This window comes from Lactuca virosa, chromosome 3 (genome assembly GCF_052849685.1).
Source record: "Lactuca virosa cultivar CGN04683 chromosome 3, Lactuca_virosa_CGN04683_v6, whole genome shotgun sequence".
NCBI lineage: Eukaryota > Viridiplantae > Streptophyta > Magnoliopsida > Asterales > Asteraceae > Lactuca > Lactuca virosa.
Genome location: NC_136428.1, coordinates 171,862,528 through 171,880,943, shown reverse-complemented (window position 1 = coordinate 171,880,943; position 18,416 = coordinate 171,862,528). Strand labels below are relative to the sequence as shown.

At 37.5% G+C, this 18,416-nt stretch overlaps 1 protein-coding gene across 1 annotated transcript; it reads right to left on the bottom strand.

Annotated features, from left to right (window-relative positions):
• Window positions 1-16,794: 16,794 nt before the first annotated feature.
• LOC145164265 (uncharacterized) lies at window positions 16,795-17,741 on the bottom strand. The gene is made up of 2 exons (XM_079082987.1): window positions 17,377-17,741; window positions 16,795-17,278 (listed from the first exon to the last, which is right to left on the bottom strand). Exons 1-2 carry the CDS (start codon window positions 17,739-17,741, stop codon window positions 16,795-16,797), a joined length of 849 nt encoding a protein of 282 aa, XP_078939113.1.
• Window positions 17,742-18,416: the final 675 nt, after the last annotated feature.

Here is an 18,416-nt window from a genome sequence, read left to right as displayed (position 1 = left end):
AATTTCTAGTTATGTTACATTGTTCGTTGTGTGACAATAAGAAATTATGATTTCAACATAATAGGTTGGTTAAGAATAAATTATGGTATAATGTGCCTTGTAGACAGGACACTACATGAGAAAGAATTTATACCAAGGATTGGGAAGTGGAATTGCAGTTGAAGATACGCATGGAAGAAATCCTTGTGGAGTCTAGTAAAGTTATTATATATGCTTGCTTGGACACATCCATATGTGTTAAGTTGCTTTTGTGTTTTTTAAGTGTGGTAACTTAAGAACCACGAGACAATTCTTGGGATAAGTATGAATAGGCGTGGAAGGTAGTATGGGCCCATACTGCCAGAGGCATAGGATTCGTACTTTAGTCAGTATGAGTCACAAGGTTACTAGGGCACTAATAGTTGAATTTGTTTCGTTCATGTTCGTCGTTACCATCGTTTCGGTAATGCTAACAATATGAATGTTTTTCCAACCTTAGTGGTATAGAAAATTGAGTCTGACTAAGATCAAAGCTACGGAGTGAGTTACTTGGTTTAGGGAACCAACTTCGATGTAGCATCCAAATTTAGTCAAGAGATTGAGGGGAAGGACAATCGAAGCGATCAACAGAAGTATCACAATCGTCGTTAAGAATAATAAGCCAGTAGCTAGAAATGCTACCTACAAGAATGTGGATATGTCACATTATAACATGAAGGAAAGTATCATCCATGTTGAAGTCTGACTTAAATAGACCTGAGTCTAGCCAATGCATCAACCAATGGAAAGTCATTAGGGATTGACCATTCGATAGCCAAAGTAAAGACCTCATCTTAGGGTGAGTTTGTTTGAAAAGGATAAAGAGTCTCTGATGAAGATCAAGTTTTTAATTTGAAGGTTGGGACCAAAGGTCCAACAAAGAAGGAAGGGCGGGTGCAAGTTTGAGCATCGCCAACAACTAAGAAGTCCAAGGGTTTGATACTTATTGGGAAGTACATAAGAGTTACAGTTGTTTCCTAGGGTGGAAAGGTAACATGTGAAATCATTATTCAAATTCATGTTTTGTTGATGATTCTAGGACATAATCATCCTATGGGGGAGATAATTGTAACACCCGCAAGATAAGGCTAGATGACTAAATAATTATAAGATAATTACTCATCACGACGATAAATCGATGTTTTCAATAGAATATTATTTAGGGTAACTAATCTGAATGAAAATAATAGTAGTCATTAAATCGAACTCGTACATATAGGGAACATCCAAATCCGACTTCATAAGAGGAAGTTATGATTTTTCGAAGTATTCATCACAGTTGTGTTAGTACAGAAACAGAAATCGAAATTGAAATTGATCGATTATTAGGAAAAAATAATGTAAACGAGAGTTGAAGATCTCGTCAATACCTATCTGTCGATATAAAGACAGTCGAGAACGGATATCGTATGAGAAAGTTATGATTTTTATACGGACTTTTACAATCTAAGCCTGTTAAAAATATAGCATTAAAAATGAATTGTGAACTAGCCGACGAAGTCTAAACGACAGTTGTAGCACTCATCGATAGCTACGCGTGGATATAAAGAACATAAAAAAATGGAGTTCGTATGAAAAAGATATGAACTTTTGAAAATCTGATATTTCACACACACATGAGCACGCGATGCGCGTCTGACACTCCACCAGATTTCTGCCAAGTGTCACCACCCAGAGCAAGCCACATCACCCTTCCCCGAACAAGTGTGTGGCGCACGTCTCAAAAGGCGCGATGCTCCTTATGTACCAACCTATATATAGGATCATTCCCCAACTCATTCCTCACACATTTTCTCCAGAATCTCTGTGGAACTCTGTCAAACCTTTAGCCCCTTTTACTTTCTACTTCCTGACTACTTTAGCGTGGACCTGCGGCATCAGAGAGCCAGAGAAATAGAAGTTCTCGGGCCAAAGTTATGGCTGCATTATTACATGTTCTCGTTAGAAAGCTCTGTAAGTTAAGTTGCATTTGTCCTAATTTAAGTGTAACATATATTTATAATTTTTATTATAAATAAGATTTATTAGTAATTCCAAGTCATTATACTGATTGATCTAGTTACGAGAGTGATGTCTAGGCTGGATTGAGTGAGATGTTTAAATTGGGATTTCCAAAAAGTGTATTGTGTATACCAAACGGACCCTACCTCCGATATGATCCTACCTGGTTACTCCGTACTTGATTGATCTTGATGTAGACATTGGGATTGTTGAGTAATCTAGACTATCATTAATCATAAGGAATATCAAACTAAGACTTAGTAATAATCATACTTAGGTCATGTCAAGGGGAAAAGTCAAGGTGTTAGGCGAAGCTCTGCCCAAATCAATAGTCATCCGCTTTATCACTTGAGTTCGTAGTTACTTTCAAATTACACATTGATATGAAGTATCTATTAAATGCTATATATGCTTGCTATCTGTGTACTTGATATTTTTGCTATAATATGATATTATTTTACTTATAAAAATTACTTTATCATATTCGCATTGGGTAGTGAAGGGTTTTGGGAAAAATAAAATAATGGGTTGGGTAGTAAAGGGTATTTGGGAAAATAAGGTAATGGTAAGAGGTCACGCATTATATTACCGAGACTAGTCATCTAACAGAGTATAAGTGACGACCACTGACTATTCTAGGTAGTCTAGTGGAACACTACCAGGTTCGCCACCTATAGGTGTTAACGATCATACTTTTCAGGAAAAAAGAAAGTTGTTCGTTTGGGTACTCTATCCCCCTCAGGGTTAACTTGTTGACACATATTGCTACGGATTCCCCAAAGGGGTATTGTCTACTCATAAAGATCCTTTAGGATAGGTGTCTTGAGATTAGAATTAGGTATTAGAGAATAAGAATAACGGGAATGGGTAATCGGGATAATTTGTTTATTGTGAAAAATATAAAATTACAATATTATGGGTTGAAAACCCTATGTACTAACCAAGCTCCCAAGCCAAACCCACTTAGTTTCTTTGTATCACAGGTAGCGCTACGAAAGTACAATCCACTGATAGATTCGATGTGTTTACGCGTTTAGTTCAATAAGTTAATGTAAGGTATGTAATATTTAGGCTTATGTTTTGTATCAGTTACGAAATCTAGAGTTTTAATAATCAATGATAAACATTTTCTTCGGAAATACTTTTTATTGGAAAAATTCCTCATGTATAAAGATCGCTCTAATTTAAAATAAGCATAAATAAAAAGGTCTTTTAGGACCATGAAAATTGAGGATGTCACAATAAATGTATAAGATATATTACCTGAAATGAATAAAATGTTTAAACAGTAATTTAAATGTTTAATGAGGAACTGATTGACTTTAGGTTGTAAGGATTTTATATAAATCTTATATATTTAGGATTTGGCAATTTGAATATATATTATTTATATAACTCACAGAAACATTACTGTCTGATGTATTATGTTGAATTTCACATATTCCAGATACATGTACGAAGCATTAGAGGATTGTGCCAATATTGATAGTCGTGAAGTGTTGAAGTACAGAGTTCTACATAGTTTCTATAGAGACAGTATATCCAGTAGTTTTCTATGGTTTGTCTGTATTTATTGTAACACCCACTTTACTTATGTAAGTGATAAATCATTGTAACATGATTTTATAAATAATATAAAATTTGTGACCAGTTTTTGATAAATATGATATGAAGGTTAGAAAACGTTTTAAAACCATAGTAATTTGATTGGTAAAAGTTGGGGTGTTACATCAATATAAGTGGAATGAAAAGGATTATGAGTGATTTATACATGTTTTAGAAGCTTAAAGTGCAAAAAGCGTGTAGTTGTACACGTATAATGAACCACTCAACTGAGTGGACTTTTAGGTAGAAATCCACTCGACTACATAAGTCTATGCATTTGTACAAACATCATTTTTTTTTTGTCCATTTCAACAACATTTACTCCCATTACCTTCCTTAAGCTTAAGAGTGAAGAAAAATGACTATTTTAGGGATAGCCTTGGAAATTTGATCTGACCCGTTGGGGAACCCGGTTAACCCACCTCGACTGGGGCCAATTATTCCCCACTAATTAGGGTAGCAGAGCCGGAAGTTATATTGATGTAACTACATATGCATTAGTAGCGATTCTGGCAACAACATATGAACTTGTTTTTTTATGATTTTAATTATTGTTACATATTTAGTTGGAAGTTCAAGATAATTTCATCAGTATGTCACTGATTCTTATCATAACCATCACCAATCCATGAATATCAATTATAATTCTTGTATTCTTTCAATGTTTTGCGTATTAAATCGTTGTATATGAATCTTGATTATTGTTACATGTTGTTTATTAAGTATTGGAATTTTATTTACTCTATGTTTGAAACATGATTTAGGTTATTGTAACACCCAATTTATGTAATTGATAAATCATTATAACATGATTTCATAAATAGTATAAGATTTGGGACCAGTTTATGATAAATATGATATCAAGGTTAGAAAACATTTTAAAACCATAGTAATTTGATTGGTAAAAGTTGGGGTGTTACATCAATATAAGTGGAATGTAAATGATTATAGGTGATTTAGACATGTTTTAGAAGCTTAAAGTGCAAAAATCGTGTAGTTGTATACGTCTAATGACCCACTAAACCGAGTGGACTTTTAGGCATAAATCCACTCAACTACATAAGTCTATGCATTTGTACAAACATCATTTTTTTGTCCATTTCAAAAAAATTTACTTCCATTACCATCCTTATGCTTAAGTTTGAAGAAAGATGAGTATTTTAGGGGTACGCTTGGAATTTTGATCTGACCCATTTGGGAACTCGGTTAACCCGCCTTGACCGAGGTCAAGTATTCCCAGCTAAATCGGTTACCAGAGTTGGAAGTTACATTGATGTAACTACATATGTATTCGTAGCGATTCTACCAACAACATGTGAACTTGTTTGTGTATGAGTTTAATTATTATTAAGTATTTAGTTGGAAGTTCAAGTTAATTTCATTATGTCATTGATTCTTATCATAACCATCACCACTCCATGAATATCAAATATAATTCTTGTATTCTTTCAACGGTTTGCATATTAAATCGATGTATATGAATCTTGATTATTATTTTCTGTTGTTTATTAAGTATAGGAATTTTATTTACTCTATGTTTGAAACATGATTTAGATTATTGATAAAAAATTCAAAGTTATTATTCATATATTTTTAAATTTTTTACTAATATATATATATATATATATATATATATATATATATATATATATATATATATATATATATACATATATATATATATATACATACATATATATATATATATATATATATATATATATATATATATATAATATATATAATTTGAGAAATCTATCTAATTTCAAGTCTAGCCATAATTTGAGTTTCTTTATTTCGATAAATTGGGGTTAGGTCGGGATAGATCGGGGAAGAACCAGGGATAGGCTCAAAATACAAAGCGGTCGGGATTCAATTACCCGCACCCATTGTGGATATGGATGGGGACGTTGTAAGACACTCATGGACGGGGATGGGGATGGCCAACCCCGCCCCATCCCCGACCCATTTACATCCTATTTAGGGGTGTGACTTTGATTTAGATATTTTAAATGTAATTAATCATTAAGTAATTGAATTAATGTTAACTATATGTTAATACTAAGAGTTTAAACCATATTTGGAGTAAAGTCGTATAACTACATTTGCTAAGTTGGAATATACCAAGAATACATGTTCGTATTATACATGTTTTAGAAACTTAAAGTGAAAAAAGCGTGTAGTTGTACACGTATAATGACCCACTCAACCGAGTGGACTTTTAGGTTGAACTCCACTCGACTACATAAGTCTATGCATTTGTACAAACATCATTTTTTTTGTCCATTTCAACAACATTTACTCCCATTACCTTCCTTAAGCTTAAGAGTGAAGAAAAATGACTACTTTAGGGATAGGCTTGGAAATTTGATCTAACCCGTTGGGGAACCCGGTTAACCCACCTCGGCCGGGGCCGATTATTCCCCACTAAATAGGGTACCAGAGCCAGAAGTTATATTGATGTAACTACATATGCATTAGTAGCGATTCTGGCAACAACATATGAACTTGTTTTTTTATGAGTTTAATTATTGTTACATATTTAGTTGCAAGTTCAAGATAATTTCATCTGTATGTCACTGATTCTTATCATAACCATCACCAATCCACGAATATCAATTATAATTCTTGTATTCTTTCAATGTCTTGCGTATTAAATCGTTGTATATGAATCTTGATTATTGGTACATGTTGTTTATTAATTATTGGAATTTTATTTACTCTATGTTTGAAACATGATTTAGGTTATTGTAACACCCAATTTATGTAATTGATAAATCATTGTAACATGATTTCATAAATAGTATAAAATTTGGGACCAGTTTATGATAAATATGATATCAAGGTTAGAAAACATTTTAAAACCATAGTAATTTCATTGGTAAAAGTTGGGGTGTTACATCAATATAAGTGGAATGTAAATGATTATAGGTGATTTAGACATGTTTTAGAAGCTTAAAGTGAAAAAATCGTCTAGTTGTATACATCTAATGACCCACTAAACCGAGTGGACTTTTAGGCATAATTCCACTCGACTGCATAAGTCTATGCATTTGTACAAACATCATTTTTTTGTCCATTTCAAAAAAATTTACTTCCATTACCATCCTTAAGCTTAAGTGTGAAGAAAGATGAGTATTTTAGGGGTACGCTTGGAATTTTGATCTGACCCGTTGGGGAACCCGGTTAACCCTCCTTGATCGAGGTCAAGTATTCCCAGCTAAATCGGTTACCAGAGCTGGAAGTTACATTGATGTAACTACATATGTATTAGTAGCGATTCTACCAACAACATGTGAACTTGTTTGTGTATGAGTTTAATTATTGTTACGTATTTAGTTGGAAGTTCAAGTTAATTTCATTATGTCATTGATTCTTATCATAACCATAACCACTCCATGAATATCAAATATAATTCTTGTATTCTTTCAACGGTTTGCGTATTAAATCAATGCATATGAATCTTGATTATTATTTTCTCTTGTTTATTAAGTATAGGAATTTTATTTACTCTATGTTTGAAACATGATGTAGATTATTGATAAAAAATTCAAAGTTATTATTAATATATTTTTAAATTTTTTACTAATATATATATATATATATATATATATATATATATATATATATATATATATATATATATATATATATATATATATATATATAAAAGATAATATATATAATTTGAGAAATCTGTCTAATTTCAAGTCTAGCCATAATTTGAGTTTGTTTATGTCGATAAATTGGGGTTAGGACGGGATAGATCGGGGAAGAACCGGGGATAGGCTCAAAATACAAAGGGGTAGGGATTCAATTACCCACACCCATTGTGGATATGGATGGGGATGATGTAAGACACTCATGGACGGGGATGGGGATGGCCAACCCCGCCCCGTCCCCGACCCATTTACATCCTATTTAGGGGTGTGACTTTGATTTAGATATTTTAAATGTAATTAATCATTAAGTAATTGAATTAATGTTAACTATAGGTTAATACTAAGAGTTTAAACCATATTAGGAGTAAAGTCATATAACTACATTTGCTAAGGTGGAATATACCAAGAATACATGTTGGTATTATACTTTAATGATTTTGATTTGTTGTATTTTTTGATAATTTATGCTACTGGGATACTATATGTATAATTGCATTCATGAAAAACATGTTGAAATATTTTTTTCCTTACTAAAATCTATTATGCTATTTTGATTTTTTTTTCATATGTACATGTGCATTCACTTAGAATCGTGGATCATTGTGACACTTATGGTTGCCCAATTTGGAACATTTTGTTGTAGTGGTGAAATTCTAGCCATAACTAACATGCATGAGGGAATAACTACCCTTTGTATGGGCATTGTGTGATGGTTCGCAATGTACCTAGTTTATAACTTGAGTGGTCATAGAAAGTGTGTAGGGTGCTTTATGCTAACTCTACATAAGCGTAATCTTGTAAATTTGAACGATCATAGAAAGTGTATTATGTAGAATGACTATTGTGCATGAGCCCTAATTATAGCTATCATTATGATATTGGACTCAAGATTGACTTAGGAATCGTAAAAGAAGCATATGCATAACTTATTTTGTGTGATGGTTCACAATGTACCAAGTTTATAAATCGAGCGACCATAGAAAGTGTGTATGGTGCTTTATGCTAACTCTACGCGAGCCTAATCTTGTAAATCTAAACGATCATACAAATTGTAATATGTACAATGGCTATCGTGCATGTGCCTATTAGAACTATGATTATGAGATTGGATGCAAGATTGACTTAGGAATGGGAATATAAGCATATGCACTACTTTTTTTGAAAAAGAATTGAACTATACATTTGAAACTACTAAATATTATTGAAACTTGTTGAATTATTTCAATCAAATTGTTAAATTAATGGAACTACTTAATTACCAAAACTATGCAATCGACGCAAAAAGATGAAAGTGTTCCATCCAAATCGGTTCCCAACTCCTCTCCAATTCTTTATGATCCACCACCTTCAAGCACCAAGCAAACATGAATCTCTTACATAGCTTAGATAACTTATGGGCTATGTAAACATCCACCACCTTCCCATACTTGTTACATACTTTCCATAACTCCTTCTCATCTAACTCCTTAGAAAATTGGTGATATAGTATGAAACTGTTAAATCTTCCACTGCTTTGTTGTTGGCTTTATTTCAATTATTACTTATTCTTGATCCACCTTCATGTTCCACTAATCGCTTTGGATTATTATTCCCAATTCTCATGTAACGTCACAAATTTCAAGATAATTTTTTTTTCATTTTATTTAATTAAATCATAAGTCTTACAAACCATTATATTACATATCTAATTATAAAAGAGAGTGTTTTAGCGGAAGTCTTAAAGTATTATTAATACCATCGATGCAAGTACAGTCATGCGTGAGCCTTTTCTCGATCTGAAGAATAACCTGAAAAGAAGTTATTCAACAAATGTAAGTCGAGACTTAGTGAATTCCATCAAGATACCATATGCCACAATACATTGACAATGCATACACATAATGACCTTCAAAATAAGGCTGGTCCGCCCTTGTTTGCCTTCAGCGTAGAGCTTGTAACATCCCAAAATTTCAGATAAAAATTTCATTTTTAGTTCATTCCAAAATATCCAATAATCATGTAAAAACAACCAAGAGTGTATCATAGGGTAATAACAACAGAGTAAAAAAATCCCAAAATCACATAATACGGAAAACATAGGCAGATGCGGTGCGATCAAGTCGGGCCCTTCCCTTTCGAGGTGGAAGTACCTGAAACATAAACTGGAAACCGTAAGCACAAAACTTAGTGAGCTCCCCCCAAAATACCCCATACCATACATGCATAACAGTTAAAACATAAATGGGTTTATTTCACCCCATTCGGTCTCTTTCAATCGGTATTGGGTATATTTCATCCCCTTCGGTCTCTTTCAACTGGTACTGGGTCTATTTCACCCCCTTCGGTCTCTTTCAACTGGTATCAGGTATATTTCACCCCCTTCGATCTCTTTCAACCTATATCAGGTCTATTTCACCCCCTACAACTAGCATATAATCATAACAGCAAGAGTCACAAAGCCAACATGCACATACAGACATAGCAAGAAATTGTGACAAGGATAACTATCCACCTCTAAACATAATTCAGTAGGCTGACATTGGTGCCTTGGACCCACGGGTATAGTGAAGGAAACTCACCTCGGTCTAAAAGTAAACAAATCACACCCGGGCTATTGAATCGTGAAGTCCTCTCACTAAATCACAAATAATAGAACCCTAATCAGCAATTAGGTCATTAATCCTACCCGAGAGTCCAAATCCTAAACCCCGACTTCAAGGGAAAAAGGTTGCTTAACCCTTCCCTTAGTGGGCCTAACATACCAAGGCCCAAATCAAGACTAGCCCAAAGTACAAAAGAAACTCCATGCCCAATATGGGCCCAAGTCCATAAAGGCCCAACACAGAAAGGCTTGTGGCCCAACAAGGGCCCAAAATCCTAAAGCCCACGATAATCCAAGAAAAAGGCCCGAACGGGTGGTCTGAGAGAGTATGCACGACGTACTCGCTTCTACGCCCCGTTTACCACTGATTTTCACAGGGGAAGGCTTTGTGGCCAAGACACAGTATGCGCAGCGTACCAAGCCTTACGCCCGGCGTACGCTTCCAAGACCGAATCTTTCTATTAAGGTCTTAATGCCTTAAGACCTAACGTCCAACTTCAGATCTAAGCTCAATAAAATGTATTAAGCCATAAAGTTGAAAACTTTATGCTTTTGCATGCCTTAAAAGGTTTCAAAACCAACTTAAACACTTTATCCTCAAAGAATGGACACCAACCTTTGCATGGTTCATCATAATCCATCAAGATGACATTTTTATGCATCAACACCATCAAAAATGATAAGATATAACATTTTAAGCTCCTAGAGTAGCTGATACTCACAAGGATGACTCCAGTGGCCATAGTATAATAAAAGAAAGCCCTAAACTAGATCTAACACATAGAGTCATCAAGGTAGGAGCTTTATACCTCCAACAAACTGGAAAGAGTGATTAGTCTTTGGATCTACAAGCTCCCTCTTATCCAATGCTTCTCTACAAGTCTCATTCTTCTTCAATATGCACCACACACACCACAACACACACTCAATGGTCAATCTATTGGAAAATGGATTAGAGTTTCGAGGTATAGCTCAATGAGGCAACGGAGGCTGATAAGGTGAGGTTTTGAGGGACTTAATGTGTTTAAATAGGGTACAAACCCTGAAAATTAGGGTTTGCCCCTGATTGACGTACACCCTGCATACGCTTGGGTACGCCCAGCGTACCAGGGTGACACCCTGCCTTATGCATGCATTGGAGTACGCCCGACATACCATATGTATGCCCAACATACTCGGGTCCAAGAGTCCAAATGACTGAGTTTAATTAATTAACATTTACCTGACATGGGGCATTACAGAGTTGGTCTGCAAATTGGCCTTCAGCGTAACGCTGGCCTGCCCAAATCTATTGGCCTTCAGCAAAAATCTAGTCCGCCCACAACTCCCACAAATATATATTAATACTTATACAGCATGCAAACAGTTCAACACGATAGGAAACTAACTAAGCTAGTCTAGTGGCCTAATTGTATACTACAGGGTAACTATATCCTAACATACACAGGATATATATTGAAGTACATAATATAGTGAGAAGAACTTACGTATACCCCCTTTATAGCATGACTTCGTAAATGAGGCTTACTACTCATTCGACTGACTTTTCTTATACATATAGTAATTAAACTTTTAATAATATATAAGGTGTATTTTAACACTTTTAAAAATACAAGGTTTAAATATTAATTATCTAAATTAATCATATAATTAATTAATCAATTTAAACCAATTATGATTTAATCTTTATCCTTTAATTAAACAATTAATTAAATCATTTAGGAATTAAATAATTATCTTAATTAAAACATTAATTAAATAATTCAAATTTAATCCTATTCTTCTAATTATCGAAAATTAGGGTTAAGGGTTACCTAGTTTATATTGTTCAAATTTTAAGGCATTTAAAACAAAAAGATAAGGAAACTAGAAACCCTAGGAAACCGTAGGCAATTTTCGAAAATAAGGCTTGGAGGCTTGGGTTTCAAGAAACTCAAGCAAAGTAGAAATTTTCAAGGGAAAGGGTTTACTTTTGATAAACCGTAATCAAGATCAATTCATCTCATGCACAAATCAATAGAAACCAATGACTCTGATACCACTGAGGTTTTATAGGTTATTAAAAAAAATATAAAGTGGAAAATCTTAACACTTAAGTTCATATGCAACCTATAATGATCAATGTTTTCTCTAATTGATAGCGACATATAATGAATATCAAGGACCCTAATGAAACCCTAGTATAATCAAAATACAAGAATTAGGGTTACATACCTTTCATTTGTTGTAGTTAACAAACCACTCCAATCTCTTGTGTTTGTTGGTCTTGGAAAGCTAGCACCAAAAGGATGATGTCTCTAATGGCTCACACCCAAAACTAGAAACCCTAGAATGAGGAGGAGAGAGGAGATATGAGAGAATTTTCGTTCATATGTGTTTAGGTAATGTCGAGTGAACGGAATTTGCAAGCCGGTGGGTCATATTTATAGCTAGGGGATCACAAGGATAAACCCTTATTTGAATTTTAAAATAATAATATTTTAATCTATTCAAATCCTTATCCCTATCAGTAATCTGGAATATTTCAAAAACCCTAAAAGGCCCAAAGAAATCTTCCAATCCTAGGAACTGTCTAGAATTGTCTCTATTGTTCAAATATTGAATTATTACAATTCAGCCCTTATACTTTTAATTAATTCCATTTAATCCCAAATAAATTCCAGATTAATTCTGATTAATAATTAATCTGTAACATCCAAAAATACTAAGTAAAAATTTTGGTTTTAAGTCAACAAAATCAACCATTCATTTACTCCAAAAGCCCATTAATGTATAGAAAAGTATCCAGTATTCACCATGGTACAAAACAATGTCATAAAATGCAGAACACCGGTGGATGCGATGCAATCACGTCGAGCTCTTCCCCTTGGAACCGGAAGTACCAGAAACATAAACATAAGCCATAAGCACAAAGCTTAGTAAATTCCCTAAGATACCACATACCATACATGTATCGGACCCGCCTGATATTCATTAGGCGCCACCAGGTATTACATAATGGGCCCCGCCCGACATACATATAACACATGCAGGAGTCACAAAGACATCTAACATCCTACATATATAATGAATTGGGCCGACATTGGTGCCTTCGACCCAGAAGTATAGTGAAGAGACTCACATCTCAGACGATAATCAACTGTTACTGCTCTCACTACCGAAATACAGGTGTTATACCCCACCTATACATTCATATAAGGTAAACCCTTAGTCCACCTTCCAAAAATTAAGAGTTGACCAAAAGTCAACTCAGGTCAAAGAGTGAACGGTGCAAGAAAATTTCAATTTTAGTTGACGTCCACATCGTGGCCATCCTTGACCATGTCGTGACCCATGGGTCTAAACCTGATCTGGATCCAAGTCAAGGAAGTTAAAATGCCATCAACACCCTTCCATGTTGTACCCTTCCTTTGGTCACGCTGCAGGAAAAAAACGACAAAACAGACGACTGATCATTGGTCGCCACCCCATGGCGGCCTAGTGCCACGCGGTGGCAACCAGTCTGAATGGCTTATTCGAGTTAAGATGCTTTTAACTCGTTTTCAAGGGCTCAAAAACGCAAATTTACTTCTTCCCAAGACATTGATGGATAAAGTTTACAACTTTATCCATTAATACACTCCATTAAGACAAGATCTCTAAACCTAGGTTCTAAAGGTCATCAAGAAGTACAACTCAACCATTAAGTCCTTAATCACAAAATACATAAGCCCAAACCTTCCAGAAGGATTTTCCTTTACCCCAAGATCCATAAAGTTGGTTGTTTTATGGACATGCATGTCCAATGCATGACTCCTCCATTTTGGGTCAACAAGAGTGATAAAGAGGCTTCAAACTCATGCATAGGGTAACATACACCATGGAACATTAGATCTACAACATATGATCTCAAAGGGACCACCACGACTTTATGGATCCTTCCATTCTAACTTGGTCACACAAGAAGAAAATGGTACAAAACCTTAGATCTATCATCATAGAAGCATAAAGCAAGGAGACTGGACACTTACAAAGATCCATAGATTCCCAAAAGAGATCTTCAGTCCAACGAAGAAGCACCACAATCTTTTCCAACGCCTTTTATTCCTTCTAAAGCAACCAAAATCACGAAAAAAAAGGCTCACAACTAACAAGAAGGAAGTAGGGTTAGGGTTTCTGAAGCTTGAGGGTGATGGGGGCTGAGGATGAATAAAACCTAGCCTCCTCATACCTTTAAATAGGGTGCAAAGCCCATAAATTAGCATTTAATTAAAATCAGATGCCACGTCGTGGCACATATGGCCACGTCGTGGCCAGTCTTTAAATCACGTGATCCTTGAAAATATCGTCAGGCCGTGGTGATGCTCCACCACGTCGTGACCACCCTAAATGAAGACTTAAAAAATATAATGGATTAGCTCATACTTGAAACGGGTGTTACAACCCCCCCCCCCCACGTGAATCATACTTCGTCCTCGAAGTCCTCTGCCGCAAATAACTCTGGATAATTCTCACTCGTCCCTTCCTCGGCTTCCCATGTCCACTCTGAACCCTTCTGGTGCTGCCATTGCACCTTCACCAAACCCACTTCCTTGTTCCGCAAGGTCTTCAGGTTCCTATTGACGATCGCAACTAGTCCCTTTATATAGTTCAGGCCCTCGTCAAACTGAATATCCTCCAATGGCACTACTGCGCAATCATCAACCAAGCATTTCCGCAGCTGAGACATGGAACATGTTATAATTCTGACTGATCTCATTGGGTAACTCCAAGCGGTATGCAATCCTGCCCACCCTGGCAACAACCTTGAACAGAATATATATGGGGCCCAGTTTTCCCCGCTTCCGAAATCGGATGACAACTTTCCAAGGTGACACATTCAAAAGTTCCATGTCACCAACCTGAAACTCGAGATCGGATCGTCGTCGATCCGCACAGCTCTTCTACCGACTCTATGCACTCTACAATCTCCCATGCACCTGTTGTATCAACTCGGTAGTCCGGAGCACTACCTCTGTTCTACCCATGACTCGCTGACCGACCTCACCCCAACAAATCGGGGTCCGACACTTCATCCTATAGAGCATCTTGAAAGGAGGTCGACCGATACTGACTTGGTAGCTATTGTTGTATGAGAACTCAACCAATGGGAGATACGAATCCCAACTACCTCGAAATTCCAAAACGCATGCCTGAAGCATATCCTATAAAGTTTGACTAGTCTACTCACTCTGACTATCCTTCTAGGGGTGAAAAGTTATGTTGAAGTATAAATGGGGATAGCCAACGACTTCATCTTGTCGTGAGGTCGCTGATGCTCGGCCTTGACTTTCCTAAAAGTCAGGAACCTCTCCACATACCAAGCCACATCCCGCTTCGTGCAGGGCCACCAATAATCAAGTCGAAGGTCTTTGTACATCTTCGTTGCTCCCAGATGGATAGAAAACCTCGACTTGTATGCCTCCTCCATCAGAATCTACCGAGTACCACCGAATTATGGAACCCAAACCCTCCGATGCAAAGTGACCAATCCCATACAATCATAATCAATAGAGGACACATGAGCCACTATGCGCTCACTCTTTTGGTGATCCTCCTTCAAGGCCTCAACCTGAGCCTCGCGAATTTTCTCTAACAATGGAGTAATCATTGTCATCCTCAAACACAAATCCCAGATGGGAGTACACGTGGCCTTGTGGCTCAAGGCATCCGCTACCACATTGGCCTTCCTAGGATGATAGAGGATCTCACAGTCCTAGTCCTTCACCACATCGATCCACTTGCGTTGTCTTATATTCTGGTTTGGTTGATCCATCAAATACCTCAGACTCTTGTGGTCCGTGTAAACAGTAGAACGGACCCCATATAACTAATGTCGCCAATTCATGAGGGAGAAAACCACGCCACCAACTCCAAATCGTGTGTAGGGTATTTCGTTTCGTGAGGCTTCAGCTGCCTTGTAGTGTACCCAATCACATGACCCAGCTGCATAAGTACCACTCCTAATCTCGTGATTGAAGCATCACAATAGACCACAAAGTCATCCACACCCTATGGTAAATTCAGGATTGGAGCCTGAGATAGCTTTTGTCTCAAAGTCATAAATGTCGCCCGCTGCTCAGGCCCCCAAAGGAAGGTAACTGACTTCTTTTTCATTCTTGTCAATGGAACAACGATCTTGAAGAAGTCCTGAATAAATCTCCGATAAATACCCGGCCGGTCCTAGAAAACTCCGATCCTCAGATGGAGATCTCGGAACCTCCCACTACAACACGGCCTCGAACTTGGTCGGGCCGACCAATATACCCTTCTGGTTTACGATGTGTCCTAAGAATTGCACCTGCATAACCAGAACTCACGTTTTGAGAATTTGACATAAAGCCTCTCCCTCCTTAAAGTCTCCATTACCTCCCTCAAGTGATCCTCATGCTTCTCATTGGTCTTAGAATAGACCAATATATCATCAATGAAGACGATCACTGACCGATCAAAGATCGGTCTATAAACCCTGTTCATGAGGTCCATGAATGTCGTCGGTGAATTGGTCCCAAAAGGCATCACCACGAACTCGTAATGACCTTATCGAGGTCTGAAAACCGTCTTCTAAACGTCCTCATCCCGAACTCTCATTTGATGGTATCCTGAACACAGATCAATCTTGGAAAACCAATATGCACCTTGTACCTGGTCGAACAAGTCATTGATCCTCGAAAGTGGATAACGATTCTTCACCGTTAACTTCTTCAGCTCCTGGTAGTCGATGAACATCCTGTGGGAACCATCCTTCTTCTTCACAAACAATATTGTTGCTCCCAAGGGCGGACTACTTGATCGGATAAACCCCTTGTCTAAAATCTCCTGCAGCTGTGTAGACAACTCCTGCATCTCAGGCGGTGATAGTCGATAAGGTGCCTTGGCTATCGGAGCCGCACCTGGTACCAAGTCAATCTAGAACTCCACTTGCCTTATCGAAGGCAATCCAAGCAGATCCTCAGGAAATACATCTTGATACTCATGAATGATCGGCACATCATCAACTGTCTTCTTCCCCACCTCCCTAGTATCCAACACATAGGATACAAACCAGAAACAACTATGTTGTAAATATCTCCTAGCTCTCGCGGTTAAATAGAGAGTTGGTCCATGTTGAGCACCCTTTTCGTGAATAATTAGCTCTCCCCCACTTGGGGTTCGAGCTCGAAATAAATGGTGCCCGCAGTCAATCATCGTCCTATTGGGGCTCAACCAATACATACCCACGATAACCTTTCTCTCACGTAAAGGTATATGAACCAAATCGATCGGGTATTGGTCATGAAATAACTCCAGCAGACAACTCTGATGAACCCTCGATACATGTACTAGACGGTCGTCGCGGATCTCCACCTCTAGTGGGTAATCAAGCTGTCCAGGTGCATCACCAAACCTCTTGCTAAAAGCAAGAGATACACATGATCAGGTGGTGCCCAAATCAAAAAGGACCAAGGTCGGAACTCCGTTCACTAGGAATGCCCCTAATTATCAACGTACAGAATAACCATAAACAATAAATCAATAAATGACATAAGGAAAAGATACATACCATTAACCAAATCAGGTGCTACACGAGCCTCCTTGGCTGTCAGCTGAAAAGCTCGACTCCTGACAACTGGCGCATCCGTCTTGCCCTGGCAGTCGTCAATGATCCTTAATGTCGATGGAGAGGGTGCTGCCACCGCTCCCACTATCAAACGCGGACAATTGTCCTTCTTGTGGCGCCTCTGATTGAAATGAAAGAAAGCCAGACTCGGTTCATGGGTGGTGGTGGTAGTGGCAGTACAATCCTTGCTGTAGTGACCAGTCTTTCTGCACTTGAAGCAGTCAAAACCACCTACCCTACAAACCTCCTCGTGCATCTTGTCGCACTTGACATAGCGGCTCCGGCCCTGCTAGCCCCTCAATCGAGAATCAAAAACCTTGGGCTTCTTTTCTTAGCCCTCTGATACCTGAGCCTGAACCGACTTCCTCTTCCTCACAATATCCAAATAATTATCCCATTCCTGGGCGCTCGCTATCATGCCATCCAAGGTCCTGCAGTTGGACATGCTCACAAACTCCCGTATCTCATCCTTCAGCATATCATGGTACCTTGCCTTCTTCATCTCCTCGTCCGCTACATACTGCAGAACCAGTAAAGCCCTCTAACGGAACATGGCAGTGATCTCCTTCATAGTCTCAATAGTCTAGCGAAGGTCCTGAAACTCACTTGTTAGGTGCTGAACCTCAATCACCAGTAAAATCTCAGCCTTGAATCTCATCACAGAAGCCTACCATGTCATCGTCTTAATAGCCTTGCCTCAAGGTATGGTCTACCTCCTCCTACCAATCACGAGCTCTGTCTTTCACAAAACAGGATGCAAATCCGACGTTCCCATCGGGGCAGAATCTAGTCCGAAAAGTGTTTTTGATGTCCTCCAACCATCGCCTGCTAACAATAGGTTCCTTCTTCCCGAAGAAATTAGGATCCCCACATGCACGAAACTCTCAAAAAGTCAGAGAACATGTACCCACCATACCCATAGTCTCAGTAT

Excerpts from the sequence above, each read along its gene's own strand:
- LOC145164265 (XM_079082987.1), bottom strand. The coding sequence starts at position 17,741 with ATGCACGAGGAGGTTTGTAGGGTAGGTGGTTTTGACTGCTTCAAGTGC. Across the intron at positions 17,279-17,376 it reads TTATTGTTTATGGTTATTCT|CAAGAGGTTTGGTGATGCAC; the intron begins GTACGTTGATAA and ends TCTTGCTTTTAG.